The 17357-nt window shown below is 43.7% G+C and overlaps 1 protein-coding gene across 1 annotated transcript in view; it reads right to left on the reverse strand.

Moving 5' to 3' along the window:
• The window catches only part of ELOVL7 (ELOVL fatty acid elongase 7), a 110780-nt gene that overhangs the window by 15330 nt on the left and 78093 nt on the right, over positions 1 to 17357 (reverse strand). Inside the window, exon 3 of the mRNA XM_075541061.1 lies at positions 4443 to 4633. Within this exon, the coding sequence (XP_075397176.1) occupies positions 4443 to 4633 (191 nt within the window). The remainder of the gene's footprint in view (positions 1 to 4442; positions 4634 to 17357) is intronic.

Raw genomic sequence — 17357 nt, forward strand, 5'->3', positions numbered from 1 at the left:
TCAATGTATTCATAATGTGGCTGCAACGAGCCGGCTTTCTGGACCTCGGCTACTGCGTAGACTGTGAAGGGGCGGCCCCCGGCTGCATTCTTCTTGTTTCCTCCCTCTAAATCAAGTGTGACCCAACACAAGACTCAGCTACTGGTTTTGCTTTGGACTCAGGGCAGGAAAGGACTGTTGTTAGCAAGGCAGTTGGGAGCGTGCCCTCTGGGCGGACTTTAATTCCAGTCACCCACAGAGTGACCTTAGACTTCATGGTGAGAAGAACAAGCTGAACTCAAACTCAAAGATGACACCGATACTCCTTCAGCCGTCGGTGGGAGGACCTTCATCTAAAACAGGATCTGCGAATGGAAAGCTAAGGACTCTGTTTCAGAGTTACTAGCGCTATGAAATGAGTCGCCGCTTGTAGATGATCAGCTCTCCTCTTGTCTGACACCCTAGTCTGTCAAGGGCCGACATCTATCCCCACAAAGCCTTCCTTCTGAGCAGAAGGCTTATATTATTTCAACCACTGAAGCAAACTTTAAGTGACCAGTTTTAATAACACTAAAGCTAAACTTTCAGATTGACTGTCAATGAATTTTGAAGACAAAGCTTTATGAGACATTATCAGCATGATTATTTTAATAGGGAAAAAGAGAGAAAAGAGAAGAGTAACTATTTAGACTGTTGTTTAGAAACACATGGTCTTTTTCTGATACTAGCTCTTTGCTTGATTCAGTAATCATACAGTGCGGCTTCAGAAACGATGAAATCTTGAAAACTACGAAAAGCACTCTAAATATATTCCATGAATTGGAAAGACATTTTACAAAACAAGCCCACACATTTTCTTAAGGGAGCAGGGAATTCACCACTACAACAGCTAATTCGGTTTTCCAGAACCTGTTCCATTGGCCAGTGTCCTCATGGTCTCCTGTGCTCAGCCTCACTTCTGACTGATGTATCAAGTAACTCTAAATCCTGGAGCTAGTCACCAAAATTGTGCTGTGTAGGCAGGAGAGGGGAGAGCTGCACCGTGTCCTCCCACAAACAAGCACAGAGCCAAAGGTGAGAAGGCGGGTCTTTACCTTCGGTGGGGATCTAAATGGCTTTCGTTATTTTAGGGTCTCATTGGTGCCCAGCAGCCACATGTTGAAACCGTCATCGTGAAATAAGGTACATGCATCTCTGCAGTCTGAAGCATTCGTCTTCCACCTTGTTTGTTTTTGGCCTGGCATTCCTAGGACCACTGCCTGCCAGTTTGTCACTCTTGTGCTGGCTTGTGTGTTGCTGGAAGCTGTGTCACTGGTATTCGAAACACCAGCAGGGTCACCCAAAGTAAACTTGTTTCAACAGAGCTTTCAGACTAAGACCAGGCTATGATGAAGGAATAGGCTATCCCCTTGGGAGGAATTAGTCACTGAAAGTCTTTGAGACAGCATCAAGACACTGTCGGACACTGAAGGCAGAATGCTCTCAGAGCTAGTGCTGGGGGATGAGCCTCTCAGGTCAGAAGGCACTCAAAATATGACTATGGAAAACCTGCCTTCTCAAAGCAGCGTGGACCATAATAATGTGAATGGAGTCACGTTTGTGGGAGTAAAGGCATGGGAGCCTTCGCTTGCTGATGTGGCATGCCTTAAAACAAGAAAAACAGATGCAAAAGTCTACAAACCTGTCTCAAAAGAAATACAGCCAGAATACTGCTTAGAAGTAAGGATGACAAGACTCCATCTCACTCTGAACGTGTTATCAGAAGAGACTAGTCCTTAGAGAAGAAGCACATTATGCTTGGTAAAGCAGAGGGGCACCCCTAAAAAGGAAGGCCCTTGGCAAGACGACTGACGCAGTGGTCGTAAGAATGAGCTCGAGCTAAGGACCATTGTGAGGATGGCGCCGGACTGGGCACTGTATCATTTTGTTGTACGTAGGGCCGCTATGAGTTGGACCAGCTTAATGGGACTTAACATCCTAGGGCAATGTGGTAGTTAAGGATTTGTATCAACTTGGCTGGACCATGATTCTCAGTGGCTTGTAATTCTCTCCTGAAGAGACCTCCTTGGGAGTGTGGCCTGTTTCTCAAATAAGTGAACACTGGAAAAACGTGCTTGCTTTTTGCTGGGTCTGAATCCTGCTTATGGTTCATCATCTGACCTCCAGATCTTTGAACTTGAGCAGTGACCTGCTGATCCTAAGAGTTGCTAGAAGCCGGCCACTGTGCCTTCCAGCCTTGGATTCATTCACCCGATCTTGGATTCATTAATCCCTGAAGCTAGTAAGTTGGGAGAAACCTCCAGTCTGACACCCAACATATGGATTTGGAGCCTATCTTCCTCTCCAACTTTCATAGCCTCATACACACTAGAGACTGCGGACTAAGACAAAAACCCAAACCCACTGCCATTGAGCCAATTCCAGACTCATGGTGATCTTATAGGACAGAGTAGAACTGGTCCTTTGGGTTTCTAAGGCTGTGCATCATCAGTGGAGCAGAAAGCCTCATGCTTGTCTTGTGGAGCTGCAGGTCCATTATAACAGCCGAGCTGGAGGTTAGCTGTGTATATGACTTGAGGTCACCTCTGTATACACCTCCACACAATACACCAAGTGTTCACATGTGCCTGAAGGTGGCATACTGCTTGGTTTCAAAACTATTTATATAATATTTTTAAGAACATTCCAATAGTCTATCAAGCAATATACACAGACAGATATTAGGGGACTTCAAAAGTGAATTTTTCCACAAACTTTCTGATGCCCCTTCATGTTTGTATATACGTCTATGTACAGAAACGCACACATATATACACCTAGTAATAAAAAGAGCAATAGTTTATACTTGGCAAGTAATAAAGTCTGAAACTACCATATGAACAACTGACATGTTAGTGGCTAATGGGAGATGAAACCTGCCTCAGTGTCAAGTATCTGAAACCTTCTTTTATTTGTAGTTACTAAGTATACACCCAAACGCAATGGGTAGAATTGATTCCTTCTAATCGTGAGAACGTTTAGATGCCATGCATATGGTTTTCAGTGGCTACTTCCTCTGCAGTGGGCAGACGATTACTTCTTTGTAGAGGCGGGATGCTAAGACTTTGTCTTGAGACCAGTCCCTACAGAAGGACTTCATGCTTGGGAAAGCAGGGGGGGCAGCTTAGTGAGGTGGACTGACACAGTGGCTGCCACAAAGGGCTCACGCACAGGAACCAATTGTGAGGGTGGCGCAGGACTGGGCAGAGTTTGCTTCTGTTGTGCCCAGGTGGGCTATGAGTTGAAACTGACTCAATGGCACCTAACAACAACAACAACAAGCTTGAGAACTGGATTCAGGCACAGAGCCTAAGAATATCTGAACCTGAGGGACCTCAGAAGCAAGTTGACCCAATCCTGGCTCTAAGCACCCAGAGAGGTAAGTGCTTGCCCACACACATAGAACCAGAGCTAATCGAAGAACATGCGTTTTCTGTCCTCTCCATCCCTGTGGCTCTGTCTCTTTCAATTGCTCAGACTCCAGAAGAAATAGTAAGAGTGGCCCCTGAGCTGATTTTGAAAATAAAGTAGAAGAAATGGAAGGCAGCAAAGTCAGTCGAGTCTTCAGTGAGCCTATGATAAATAAGGCTAATATAGATGAAAGGTGGCTCAGTCATATGGATTAGCAGCAGGGCACAGGTTGAAAAGATGCAGGTGGAGGGTGTGTGACATCATGAGAGGCCAGAGAGGTCAAGCTGGGCTCTGAGTGAGTCACATTTGTGAGTAAGAGCAAGTTGTGAAGCAGAGGAAGGAAGGAAGGAAGGAACAGATGATGAGGGAGCCAACTAATGCATTGGAAAGGAGGCAGAGAATTCTAGAGAAGCTAATGCATGGGAGTGGCCGAGGCACATTAAAAGCGGAGAGAAAGAGGATTCTTAAGTGTGCTCCTGAATCTGCATTCTCTTAAATACAGTCAAAAGACAGGTCCCTTCACCAACTGCCTCTATGAGTCTCAGTTCTGTTCACTCCACTGTACCCATTTGAACTCGCAGAAGCCAGAAATGCCTAACATGCTGATGCCAGCTTGCTCGAAAATCAGACTAACCTCTGATTTAGACAGATCTTGATTAAATATCGGACTTCTACTTATCAGCTATGGCAAACTGAGTAAGTTATTTAATTTCTCAAGGTTCATAAAACTATTTGTGGATTCACCGAATCCCTTGTGAAGGTTTACTACAAACCAGTTCCCTGAGGACATGTTAATGTTTCTCACCAACTGAGAGGGAGAATGCTACAATTCTCTGAAGGATTCTTTATCTGACTTAACATAAAAAATGCTAGACAAATATCTGCTCTGTGAGCTCAGTTTCTAAATTCTCTTAAATCTCAAAGAGTTGCTGTTCTACATATGGATATATAATTACATTTGTACGCAACGACTCAGACAAAATTTTTCCATTAGGAAGACTGAAAACACTTGCCTCATAACACAAATACACAGAAAAAAGTACTATGAAAAAATTGTACGTTATCATCGCTCTCTTGAGTTCAAAGGGCTTTCGATTCTCCATGAGCTTTGGTCCCAGGGAAGTGACAAAATAGACATAGAGTCCAAGGATGATGGTTTGTGGAAGAGGTGATGCCATGAGGAGCCAGTCTTCAACTCTGGGATCTAAGAGAAAAGCAAATGTAAGTGTACACTGACTTGTCCAAGTGATAACTGACAAGCAACCAACATTTCTTTAAGCAATGTGTTAGACAGGGTTCTCTGGAGAGACAAAACCAGATTCTTAATAATTATATATATTTATAAAGATAGATATATAACATAAGAAATCAACTGTTAAATTATATACAGATATATATATAATACAAGAAATGAACAATTAAATTATAAAGCACTACAAATGGCTCAGTGCAACTCATTCCTGAGAGAGAGTTGAGAGACACTGGCAGTCAGTCCTTCAAGTCTTGAGGACCGTCAGGTAGTCCTCTGTAGAGAGAGCTAGGCTAGCCCAGCACAGGCGGCAAACAGCAAGGCAGGTCACCAACTGTCAGCCAGGTCACCAAGAGTCAGTCCCCAGCTCAAGAGATATAAATTCCAATCATGTGGTCTTAAAGGGACCTCAACTTACAGCGACACAGTCCACAGGCTAGGAGTCCCACAGGTAGTGTAGCCTCTAAATTGAGGCACAGAACAAGCAAGGCACACTAATCTGATGATCAAAGAGTGAGAGACAAGAAAGGCGAGGCTCACCGAGCCATATATCTCCCCGCCCTTCAATTAATCCCACTTGTGTTTATCAGCCAGGCTGGCACAATAAACTATCTCAATCCACCCTTGCCAACCTGGCACCTGTACACAATTCTTTAGCCATATATATTTATATAATTTCTGGACATTGATGAAATCACACTTATACTTATCGTCAATCATACATATAAATGAAAACACACTGAGTCCAATTGTATCTGATATATCATACCTGAACAAAGGAAAGATATGCAATAAGAACATAAAAAGAAAATACATGACAATTACAAACCTCACGTTTGCAAATGATCATGTGGTCGTAATTGATAGGTAGAACTACTTTCTACTACTACCCATTCTGTATTACCTTTGCCCTCAGCAAGCACCTCACCTGGCTGTGGTTTTTTGCCTGGTGGGGTGACCCAGACCTTCATTCCTGAGGGGTCTGGGTCATTATAAGTTCTATCAGGATTGGGTTGCTGTAATTTATCATTTATTTTAATCACAGGGCATGGGAACACTACGAGTGGGCCTATAGGATCTCCTGGATTCCAGACATATTCTTCTTCACCTCTATTATGTAACACCAGTCCAATTTCTCCTTGGTAATCAGGGTCAATCACACCACTCAGTATGGTGACACCCTTCCTGACCTGTTGATCCAAAGGCATGAGAAGCCCAAAGAGGCCAGGGGGCATTGTCAGCTGCCAGTTCAGTGGAATCTGTGCTGTTTCCAGGTGGGAGAGTTCCTTCCTACGGAACCAGGACCTCCAGGCCTGAGGAGCACAGGGTTGCTGGGACAGGAAGCAAAAATGCTGCAAGTGGATCACTAGGCGTAATAGTGAGTGGTGTCACTCCAGCTTCCACCCCTTGGTTCCTGGACCCATGAATTCTGGCTATTGGAGACACAGCACCATATATTAGCTGCTGGTTTAGAGCATATACAGCTTCCTGGAGAACATTTCCCCAGCCCTGCAAGTTGTTGCCACCTAGTTGGCGCCGTAATTATGTCTTGAGGAGCCCGTTCCATCATTCTATCAAGCCGGCAGCTTCAGGATGATGAGGAACATGATATGTCCAGTGGATTCCATGGGAATGGGCCCATTGCCGCACTGCATTTGCTGTGAAGTGAGTTCCTGGATCTGAAGCAATGCTATGCGGGATGCCATGCTGGTGGATGAGGCATTCTGAAAGTCCATGAATAGTAGTTTTGGCAGAAGCATCACGTGCAGGGAAGGCAAATCCATATCCAGAGTAGGTGTCTATTCCAGTAAGAACAAAACGCTGTCCCCTCCATGATGGACATGGTCCTATGTAATCAACCTGCCACCAAGTTGCTGGCTGATCTCCCCGAGGAATGGTCCCATATCTTGGACTTAATGTTGGTTTCCGATGCTGGCAAATGGTACACTCAGCAGTGGCAGTGGCCAAGTCAGTTTTGGTGAGTGGAAGTCCATGTTGCTGTGCCCATGCATAACCTCCATCCCTGCCATCATGTCCACTTTGTTCATGTGCCCATTGGGTGATAACAGGGGTGGCAGAGGAAAGAGGACCAGTCTCCACAGCGCATGTCATCTTATTCACTTGATTATTAAAGTCCTCCTCTTCAGAGGTAATCCTTTGGTGAATGTTCATATGAGATACAATTATCTTTACTTTCTTGGCCCATTCAGAGAGGTCTGTCCACATACTTCTCCCCCACACCTCCTTGTCACCAATTTTCGAATCATGGTCCTTCCAATTCCCTGACCATCCAGCCAAGCCATTAGCCACAGCCCATGAATCAGTATTCAGTCTCACATCTGGCCATTTTTCCTTATATGCAAACTGAACGATCAGGTGCACTGCTCGAAGTTCTGCCCATTGGGAAGATTTCCCTTCTCCACTGTCCTTTAGGGAGGTCCCAGAAAGGGGCTGTAGTGCTCCTGCTGTCCACTTACGAGTGGCACCTGCATATCGTGCAGAGCCATCCGTAAACCAAGCATGACTTTTTTGGTCTTCCGTTAAAGTATGGTAAGGAACTCCCCAGGAGGCCATAGGTGCAGACTGGGAGAAGGAAGGTGCTGTGACAGGAGTGGAGACTGGGCATTTGGGCCACTTCTTCATGCAGCTTACTTGTTCCTTCAGGTCCTGTTTTGGCCCGACTTCCATTTAACAATGGAGTGTTGCTGCGTACGTCCAACTTTATGATTCTGTGGGTCAGAGAATACCCAGTTCATGATAGGTAATTCAGGCCTCATGGTGACTTGGTGGCCCATGGTGAGGCGTTCATTCTAGATCCTAACTTTGACAATGGATTACAGGGGTACCTTTGGGAAAGGTGAAATCAAGGGGAACAACGGACGATAGTAAAATATCTAGGATTAGAAAAGGGGTATTTTATCACCCCACACGCTTTCAAAAGCAAGGGGTGGTATCAGTAACCCAAACCCAGTAGAGAGCATCATATGGAAAAGCCTGCTTTGAAAAGACCCGTGGCCTTCAGTCGAAGGAGTCAGTAGTCCCAAGACAAGTCTACGAGAGGACAGAAGACAAGATACCCTCATCCTTTGGGTTTCTATTCCTATAACTCTCTAAGGGAGCAGAACGCTTCCTCGTTCTCCTAGTAGCAGCTGGTGAAGTGGAACTACTGATCTTGCGGTTAGCAGCCCGTCTCGTAAGCCAGTATGCCAGCAGGGCCCCTCCACCCGTCTATAACCACCGACATCGGCCGAGTTTTTCCAGGCTTTCTTCCACACATAAAAGTATTTTTGCTTGTTTCCTAACTGTTTTCATTCCGCGAGAAAACCACAGAGCTGAATGAAAACCACAGCCTCGTCTAATTCTCTCAAGCACGGTGTCGAAAATGTGGGCTAGCTCACAATTTTGAGCAAAAAATAAAATATTAGCCACACAATCACGTTAATAGAAACTTACCTGACAATGCCAGGCTCGCAGAGTTGGATCCATTAAATAAAGCAATACAAGATGAAATGAGGTTCATTCTAAACTTTTTAAAGTAGTTCCAGTATAATTTTATCAAGTTACCTCATGAATAAAAGTGAGTGTGGCCAAGGTTCCATGGGCACCTCTGGCACAGAATTCAATCTCGACTAAGAGCAACATGCGAAATACCGTCACCGGATGAATTAAAACGAGGGATGAGGGGCATGCAAAGTTCATGACATGCCCAGTTAAGGAAAAGCATTGACCAACCCTTCATGTCTGATGTCCCACACTTCTCAAGCATCTCTTCAACAGACGCCCAGGACGCGAGCCTCACTTGGTCTCAATTTCAGTCCCAGAAATATTCACATTTCACAAACATTCTGGTGTACTCAGGAATAGCACTGACTATTAAAATTGGTTTAATCAGCATTGTTCAAAATGCTAACGCATACTGCTTTACAAATTGGAGGATAAGCATCAGATTCAACAATCAGCTCTAAAACAGATGCCAGCATAATTAGGAATTTAACATGCTACTTCTCTGTCAGAGTCTTATACTGTGATAGCTGTGTGTTGCTGTCATGCCAGAAGGTCTGCCACGAGGGCTTCAGGTGGCGGGAGGGTCACAGATGTCAGCGGCTCTTGCGGACAAAGGAAGCTTAGGAAGGTGTCCCTGGTGATCTACTCTAGAACACCGTCGGCCTGTGAAACTCTTGACCGGGCTACAAGATGAGTCTCGCAGGCTGGGAGGCAAACTGCAGTAGAGTCAACCTTACTGGTGTGAATGGAATATGGTTTGGGGGACTTTCTTTCATCTGATGATATGACATGATTCCAAATGAGAAGAAACAGCTGCAACACCAAAACCTTACTGATGGCAAATATGATTGTTGAACAACAAAAATGTTGACTATCCACATGGAGTTCACCAGATGGAATATACAAGAATCAAGTCAACCACACATGTAAAAAGATGGTGAAAAAGTTGAACTATCCCCAGTCAGAACAAAGCCCAGGTTGACTGCAGAATATGCACATTCAAATGGAAGCCGAGAGAGACTAAGATACATCCACGAGAGCCGAAGTCTATCCCCACTGAATTCAGAAGCAATCGCAAGAAGAAATGACGAGGTAAGAAAGCTGACCACGTTTCCAAAGGTGACTTGAGGAGACAAAGGGCAACCTGATCATGACAGGCACAGAGGACTGGAGCTGGGTACTGGGAGAGCAAGAACTTGCTGTACATGTCTCAAGAAGAAAGGGCTGAAGGGAAATCCAAGTCCTCATTTGCAACACTGATTCTATGAGCAAAATATCGAACAGCGCGGTAAGCATCAAAAAAGAGAGGAGGGATATACCGAGTCACTGTACCGAAAGGAATCGGTCCACGGCCAACCATTTCAGGAGGTCGCACGTGATCAAAGAGGAATAGTTTTGAAGAAAGGGGGCCAAGCCAAACTGAAGGCATTAACACAACATCAGACTTTGGGAAATAACAGAACACCAGCTGAGATGTGTCAGGTACTCACTTGTCTATGGCAAAAAGTTGGTATTATGATACGTGAATTATGTGCTAATAAAATTAGAGGCAAAAAATGGCCATCTGAGTGGAAGAGATCCATATAACTTTCAATTTCAAAAAACAAGTGAACAGAGTGTGGAAATTATAAAACAATATCCTGAATATATTCCACAAGTAAAATTATGCTGAAGATAATTCAAAACCAGCTGCAGCAGAACTTGGATAAGGAACTTCCAGGAATTTAAGGCAGATTCAAAAGTGGATGTGGAATGAGGTCTATCATTGCTGATGTCTGCTGAATCTTGGCTTCAAGGAGAGAACACCTCTGTCTTCCTGGTTATGCAAATTATTTTGATGGTGCAGATTATAACAAATTATGGATAACACTATAAAGAATGAGAATTCTAGAACACTTACTTGTGCTCATGCGGAAACCGTACACAGACCAAGAGGCAGTCTTTCAAACAAGGGGACAGTGTGGCTTCCACTCAGGAAAGGTTTGTGTCTGGGTTGTATCCATAACCATGCTTACTCACTCTGCATTCTAAGCAATAATCGGAGAGGCTGGGCTACGTGAAGACAAATATAGCACCAGGAATTCAGGAAAACTCATGAACAGACGGTGATATACAGATGACATAACCTTGCTTGCTGAAAACAAAGAACTTGAAGCACTTTTTATTAAAAATCAAAAACTGCAGCCTTCGGTATGGATTACCTCTCATGTAAAGAAAATAAAGATCCTTACATCTGAACCAATAAACAAGGTCTGATAAACAAAGAAAAGATTGACGTTCTCATGGATATCATTACTCCATAATCAATGCCCATGGAGTCAGAAATCAAGAAAACACACAACACATTTTCTTTGGGCAAATCTGCGACAAAAGAACTTTGAAACGGCTGGTGAGCAAAGATACCCAAGTGTTGGTGATGAATCTTGAATTGGATCTACCAGGGCTTGTCAGAACAACGATCTATATCTTGGAAGAAGTATAGCAAAAATGTTTCCTAGACACTAGGATGGCGAGACTTAGTTCCATATACTTGGTGCATGTTATCAGAAGGGGCCGGTTCCTAACGAAGAATTTGATAAAGTAGGCGGCCAGCAAAAAAAGAAGATCGTCAACAAGATGAATGGACAGAGTGGCTGCAGGAACAGGCTCCAACACAGCGATGAAGGTAGGACAGTGCAGGGCTGAGCAGGGGTCCTTTCTGTGCTGCCACCACCGAGGCCACAATCTAGATGAAAGAAGCCACAAAAGCCAGCAGGGAAGGGAGAGATGGTCCAACACATGCTAACAGATGTAAGGTGTTGATAGGAAAATTGACTGCCGGAAGAGAAATAAATTTATTCCTTACCTCATATCCTACACAAGCAGGCTCCAAAGTAGGCATGGGAATCAAGATTAAAAAAAAAAAAAGACTTTTCACAAAACAAGAGAGGGTGTGTCTATTACAAACACCTGGTCAAACAATCACGGTTGTGTGTGTGTGTGTGTGTGTGTGTATGTCCAAGGTTTCTGAGTGTTGCAGGCTATTGTGAACCGTGAAGGTGGGAAGGGTAGGACACCCTAGTCCCCAAGTTTCACTGGCCATAGAATTCCGACTTTTTTGTATAACACCTTTTAACATGTCAAGGATACGCCATGGGACACAGTTTGTAAATACAGCTATGCGTTGTAGTATGTACTCTTCTAAATTATATCATTAAACTATGGCAGGGATGGGGATAAATATGGGCATTTTACATATATTAATCTAAATCTCTCCTTAATAGTTAAAAGAAAACACATGCAGAGTCGCCATGGATTAAACACAGAGAATAAGACACAGGTAGAAGTTATAAAAACACCTGGATTTTTTGTTTGCATGACTATCCCATCGCTGAGAGTGGACAGGATAAGGAGGAAGATGAGCCAGGAGAAGTAGTTATATTCTGGAGAATCTTACACGTGGGTGCCTGAAAAATACTCCTCCAGGGACTTCCACTGACAGCCCGATGGATGGGTCCAGAGTTAGGAGACAGATGTTGGCTGGATGTGCGGGTTGGAGAGTCAGTTTTACATAAATGACGGATAGTAAACGCAGTGAAAATGGCTTAGGAAGCGTGGAGACAGTAAGCAGAGTAAGGAAGAGGCTGGAGTCAGAATCCTGGGGATTTAACATATGAAGGATGAGCGGTGGAAGAGAAAGCGGGAGCCAGGGAGCAGCAGGAGGAGGAGGAGGAGAAGCCTGCTGCCAAGGGACACGTCAAATCTTGGAAGGAGCGCGAGAATCACGTGAGGGCTGAGAAGTGTCACTGAGGCTGAGCAAGAGCGTGTTAAGCACAGCATCGTGCAGTTCTAGAAATTTAGCCAATGTCTGCTGACAGAGTTCCTGAACATACAAAGTTCTTCAGTGGGAGCCCCCGAACTATTTGTGGAGCAGGTCAGCCTGAGCAGCAGGCAGACCCCCCCTGGCTGCAGGCCAGCGATTCGAAGAGCCTTCCTCTGAGGCAGACACCAGTGCTATCTGATGCCGCGGGATCAAGCGCCATGGCTGAGCGGTGGACCCCCCTGGATGGTTCTGGGTGCGAGGGGCTCTTCACTGCTCACGGCAAAAGTTTCTCCCCTAGTTGTTCTTTAATGTTGATGGGCTCATTTCTTTCTTACTCATTATTTGAATTTTTGTCTTTATATTATTATTTCATTCTTACCACCTTATTTCGGTTTTGTTTTTTATTGTTTCTGTTGAATTTCCCAGTTTGTGAAGCACAGGAGGAGCGGCCGGATAGTGACAATAACTGAGACAAGGGTTTATAGGGGCTGGAGGGTGGAGGGTGGGTGTTGACAGGGAGGGAAAGGGGATTTAGGGAGTAAACAGTGAAGAGGGGAAGGCGAGGGAGCACTAGAACTAACTGGGATTGTACAGCTCACTTAAAGGCGATTGAAACACGGAGGGTGGGGGTGAGAGAGAATGTTCTGAAATTGAACTGGTCATGATTATACAATTCTTCTTGATAGGATTGAACTATTGAATTGTAGGATATGTAAATTGTGTGCCAATAAAACTGTTGGGGGAAAATAACAATAAAATGTTTTTAAAATCCCAAGTTCTGAAAATTTGAAAAGCACGTTTTCCTATCAGCGTATTTCATTTGAAAGCCTTGGCATCAACTCCCACAGCACACATCACTGAAGGCTTGCATTGTCTCTATTGCTGCCCCGTTAGCAATCACAAGTTTCCCAGGACATCTGGCTGTCACGTGCAATTAAAATAGCCACAAGACACCCAGGCCACAAGCCTGCAACCTATAAAAGAAGGCTCAGTAAAGAAAAGATTTCACACATCTTGGGGCTAAGAGCCTGTTAGGGCAGATCCAATTTTAATGGACCTTTCTAATCAGTGGGTAATATAAAACCTTAAGTACACAAACAATATAGACTATATGATAGGGTATTGATGATTTCTATTTTTTTTTATTGTAACAGTTTTAAATATTTCCGTGACTAACAGACACCAGCTGTTGGACTGAAAAACAGGTCGTCTTTAAGGACCAGTAGAGGAATTCCTGAATAAGAGCTGTATTTTATTTCTTCCTAGGCTCTGCAGGAAAACCAAAAGCAGGGCAGAGACTCAATGAAATCCCCGCCCCGGAAGGAAAACAGTTTTACAATAAATATTATTTTCCTGTAATTTGACATTTCTAACAGGCCTTCCCTTAATATGTTGTAGGTTGGTATTTGGTTATATATATATATTTTTAAATCAGTACATTTTGGGGGGAAAGTTGGTGAATTTGATGGCATGTTATTTTCAAAGTAAAACATTTTTTTTAAAGTATCAAGTTTTTTGTCTTCTTTCAACAAAGCTGTAGGATAAAACCACCTGGAGTCTCATTCTGGCTTCTCACTGACCAGTTACATGACCTTGGGCGAATAACTTTATTGTGGTGAGTTTCTCCATCTGTGAATTGGGCGTAATGATTACACATTGGGCTGCGATCCCAAAGGTCAACAATTCGAAACCACTAGCCATTCTGCAGCAGGAGTCAGACTGAGGTTTCTCCCCCCATAAAGAAGTACACCTACCCTATCCTGCAGTATAGGGTGACTTTGAGCTGGCACTGACTCAATGGCAGTGAGTTTGGCTTGGGGTTTGGCATTTCACAGTAGGTCGAAGGTGATTACTACATGTAGAAAAGAGCCTGCACGAGGTCGCTACTGCTGTTACCACAGATCTCGAGTGGGTCAACATAGTAGAGGCGCTTGTGAAGTACTGTCTATAAATGGTGTGGCAAAAAAACCCCAAAACAGAGGGGTTTAGAAGAGGAGGTGGGTTAATTAGGGTGCGAGGTAGTACCGATGAAGAACACAGCTTTGGCCCAGATCCTGGATGCTTCCTCCCCCCAAGTACCATGATCCGAATTCTACCTTGCAGGGCTGGATAGGACAGAGGCTGTACACTGGTACATATGAGGGCTGGAGACACAGGGAATCCAGGGTGGATGATACCTTCAGGACCAAGGGTGTGAGGGGCGATGCTGGGAGAGTGGAGGGTGAGTGGGTTGGAAAGGGGGAACTGATTACAAGGATCCACATGTGACCTCTTCCCTGGGAGAGGGACAGCAGAGAAGGGGGGGAGGGGAGACTCCGGATAGGGCAAGATATGACAAAAAAACGATGTATAAATTACCAAGGGCACATGAGGGAGGGGGGAGAGGGGAGGGAGGGGAAAAAAAGAGGACCTAATGCAAAGGGCTTAAGTGGAGAGCAAATGCTTTGAGAATGATTGGGGCAGGGAATGTATGGATGTGCTTTATACAATTGATGTATGTATATGTATGGATTGTGATAAGAGTTGTATGAGTCCCTAATAAAATGTAAAAAAAGAAAAGAGGAGAAAAAAATGATTAGGGCAAAGAATGTACAGATGTGCTTTATACAATTGATGTATGTGTATGTATGGACTGTGATAAGAGTTGTATGAGCCCCTAATAAATTGTTTTAAAAAATGGTAAAAAAAAAAAAAAAGAAAGAAAATTAAAAACAAAAAACAACCCAAAACTAAGACATTAGATGATAATTCTAAGGCCTGGGCTTCAGGCATCCATATTTTCACGAGCTAAGCAGTGAAGATTACTGTCTGAGCTAAATCAGGACTTTGCTGTGTGACCAGGCGTCCTTCAACTCCAAGAGGGGCAGAGTGTGCAATCCTAGATTTTCTTCCGTCATCCATAACACGGGCTCCTACCTCCTGTCCTGTCCTGTCTGCTACAGCTCCTCCTCCACACATCTGCCAAAATCACTTTCTGAGAGTGTATCTCTCCTGCAATTACTCTTCTGGTTAAATGAGCTTCCCCCCCCCCCCCCCCTGGACAAATAAAACTCAAAGTCTTTAGGGGAACATTCCTGACTCTGCTTGCCGTCCACTTTTTCTATTCCTTTCTCACCTTTCTGAATACGGGAACTCACGTTCCCATGAGCTAGTTAGCACTCCACCATGAAAAGCTGATATGAAGTCATATATGAAGGCTGAGGACCTAATGGGCTACTGTAGGAGGGGCTTCTGGATGACATTTAAAGTTCATGCTGACTCACCCTGCTGTTGTGAGGTGCCACTGAGTTGTTTCCCGTGTACCATCGGAGGACACACTGCCCATCATAATTGTTCTTACGTTTGAGCCCATAGAGCAGCGTCACATCCATCTTGTTAACAGTCTCCCTCTTTTTCACTGTCCCACTACTTTATCAACATGATGTCCTATTCCAGGCACCTGTCTCTCCGGACAGCAAGTCTATAGTATATGAAACAGGGTCTCATCGTTCTTGCCTCTAAGGAGCATTCTGGCTGTACTTCTTCTAAGACAGATCTGTTTGTTCTTTTGGCACTCCATGGTACTTTCAATATTCGTTACCATAATTCAAAGGTAGCAATTATTATTTGGTCTTCTGTATGCAATGTCCAACTTCAACATACATGTGAGGTGAATGAAAAAGTGGAGTTTGAGTCAGGAGCGGATTAGTCCTCAAAGTAGCATCCTTGCTTTTTAACATGTTGAAGGGTCTCGTGCCGCAGATTTACTCAATACAATGCATCCTTTGATCTCTTGCTGCTGCTTCCATCAGCAATGGTTGTGGATCCAACCAAGACAAAATCCTTGACAAATGCTTTATTTTCCATTTACCATGATGTTACCTACTGGTCCAATTGTAAAGATTCGGTTTACTTTATATTGGGTTGTAGTCCATAGTGAAGGCTGCAGTCTTCATCAGCAAGTGCTTAAAATCCTCTTCACTTGGAGAAAGCAAGGTTGTGTCCTCTGCATATAAACCAAAAGTCAAACTCGCTGTTATCAAATCGATGCTGTCTCACAGCAACCCTATAGGAGAGGGTGGAGCTGCCCCGATGAGTTTCCAAGAGCGTAACTGTTGACAGGTGTAGAAATCCCCATCTTTCTCCTTGGGAATGGTTGATGGTTTCAAACTGGGGACTTTAAGGATTGCAGCCCAACTTATATCCATTACGCCACCATAACTCCTCATCTGAATACAGCAAGTTATTAATCAGCCTTCCTCCAAGCCTCATGCCACATTTTTCTTCATATCATCAACTTCTCTAATTATTTATTCGGTGGATAGATTGAATAATTATGTTTAGATTATGCAACTCTGACACACACCTTTCCTGATTTTAAACCATCATTAGTATTTCCTTTATCTATTCATAAAATGAAGCGTTCTGGAATTCCCAGTCTTCATAAGACTATAGTTTGCTGTGAGTCACACAGTCAACTGTCTTTGCTTAGTCAGTTAACCCAGTAAACGGCATTCTGGTAGACTCTGCTTTCAGCGAGGACATTGGCAGACTTCTTCAATTTGTCATCACTAGCCTTTTTATTCGTGGTTAAATGCAAATCATAGTTGTACTGACTGGATTTCCTTGTATGCAGATAGATATTATCCTATCCCAGACAGCATTGTATTTCAAGATAGATCTTGAAATATTCTTTTTGATAATGGATGTGATGCTATTCCCAAAGAATCTTGAATCTGTCATTCCTGGCATAATAAACCATATGAATAACTGATACAAAATAGCCAATACCAGTGCATTTCAGCTCACTAATGCTTAAGATGCTATGGAGCCCTGGTGGCATAAAGGTTAAGTGTTCGGCTGGGATCTGCATGGTCGGCAGTTCAAAATCACCGGTAGTTCTGCAGAATGACTGGGCTTTCTACTCTTGTGAACAGTTACAGTTTAGGAAACTCATAGGGGATCACTATGAGACAACAGTGACTCAATGGAAGTTTTAAAATACTTTAAGACAGTGATCTTTATGGGTTCCATTTCATTTTTTATGACTTCCAAGTTTCCTCTAGATTCATATTTTGTACATTCTAAGTTCCAGTTATTCATAGGTGCTTTCAGATGTTTATTCTCATTCAGAGTCATGTCTCATCAATAAATGAAGGTCCTGAAGGCTCTGACTCTATCCAGATCATTCTGGCTGACTCTACTTTCAGAGGGCAGCTCTTCCTCCATCATATTTTGAATATCTTCTGACCTGAGGGGCTCATTTTCTGGCACTATATCTGACACTGCTGTGCTGTTGTTAATAAAATTTTCCTTGGCTGATTTCCAAGAAGTGGACAGCCTATTCCTTCTTCATAGGCTGTTCTTAGACTGGGAACTGCTGAGACCTGATCA

The sequence above is a fragment of the Tenrec ecaudatus genome, chromosome 2, assembly GCF_050624435.1.
Source record: "Tenrec ecaudatus isolate mTenEca1 chromosome 2, mTenEca1.hap1, whole genome shotgun sequence".
NCBI classification, from domain to species: Eukaryota; Metazoa; Chordata; class Mammalia; order Afrosoricida; family Tenrecidae; genus Tenrec; species Tenrec ecaudatus.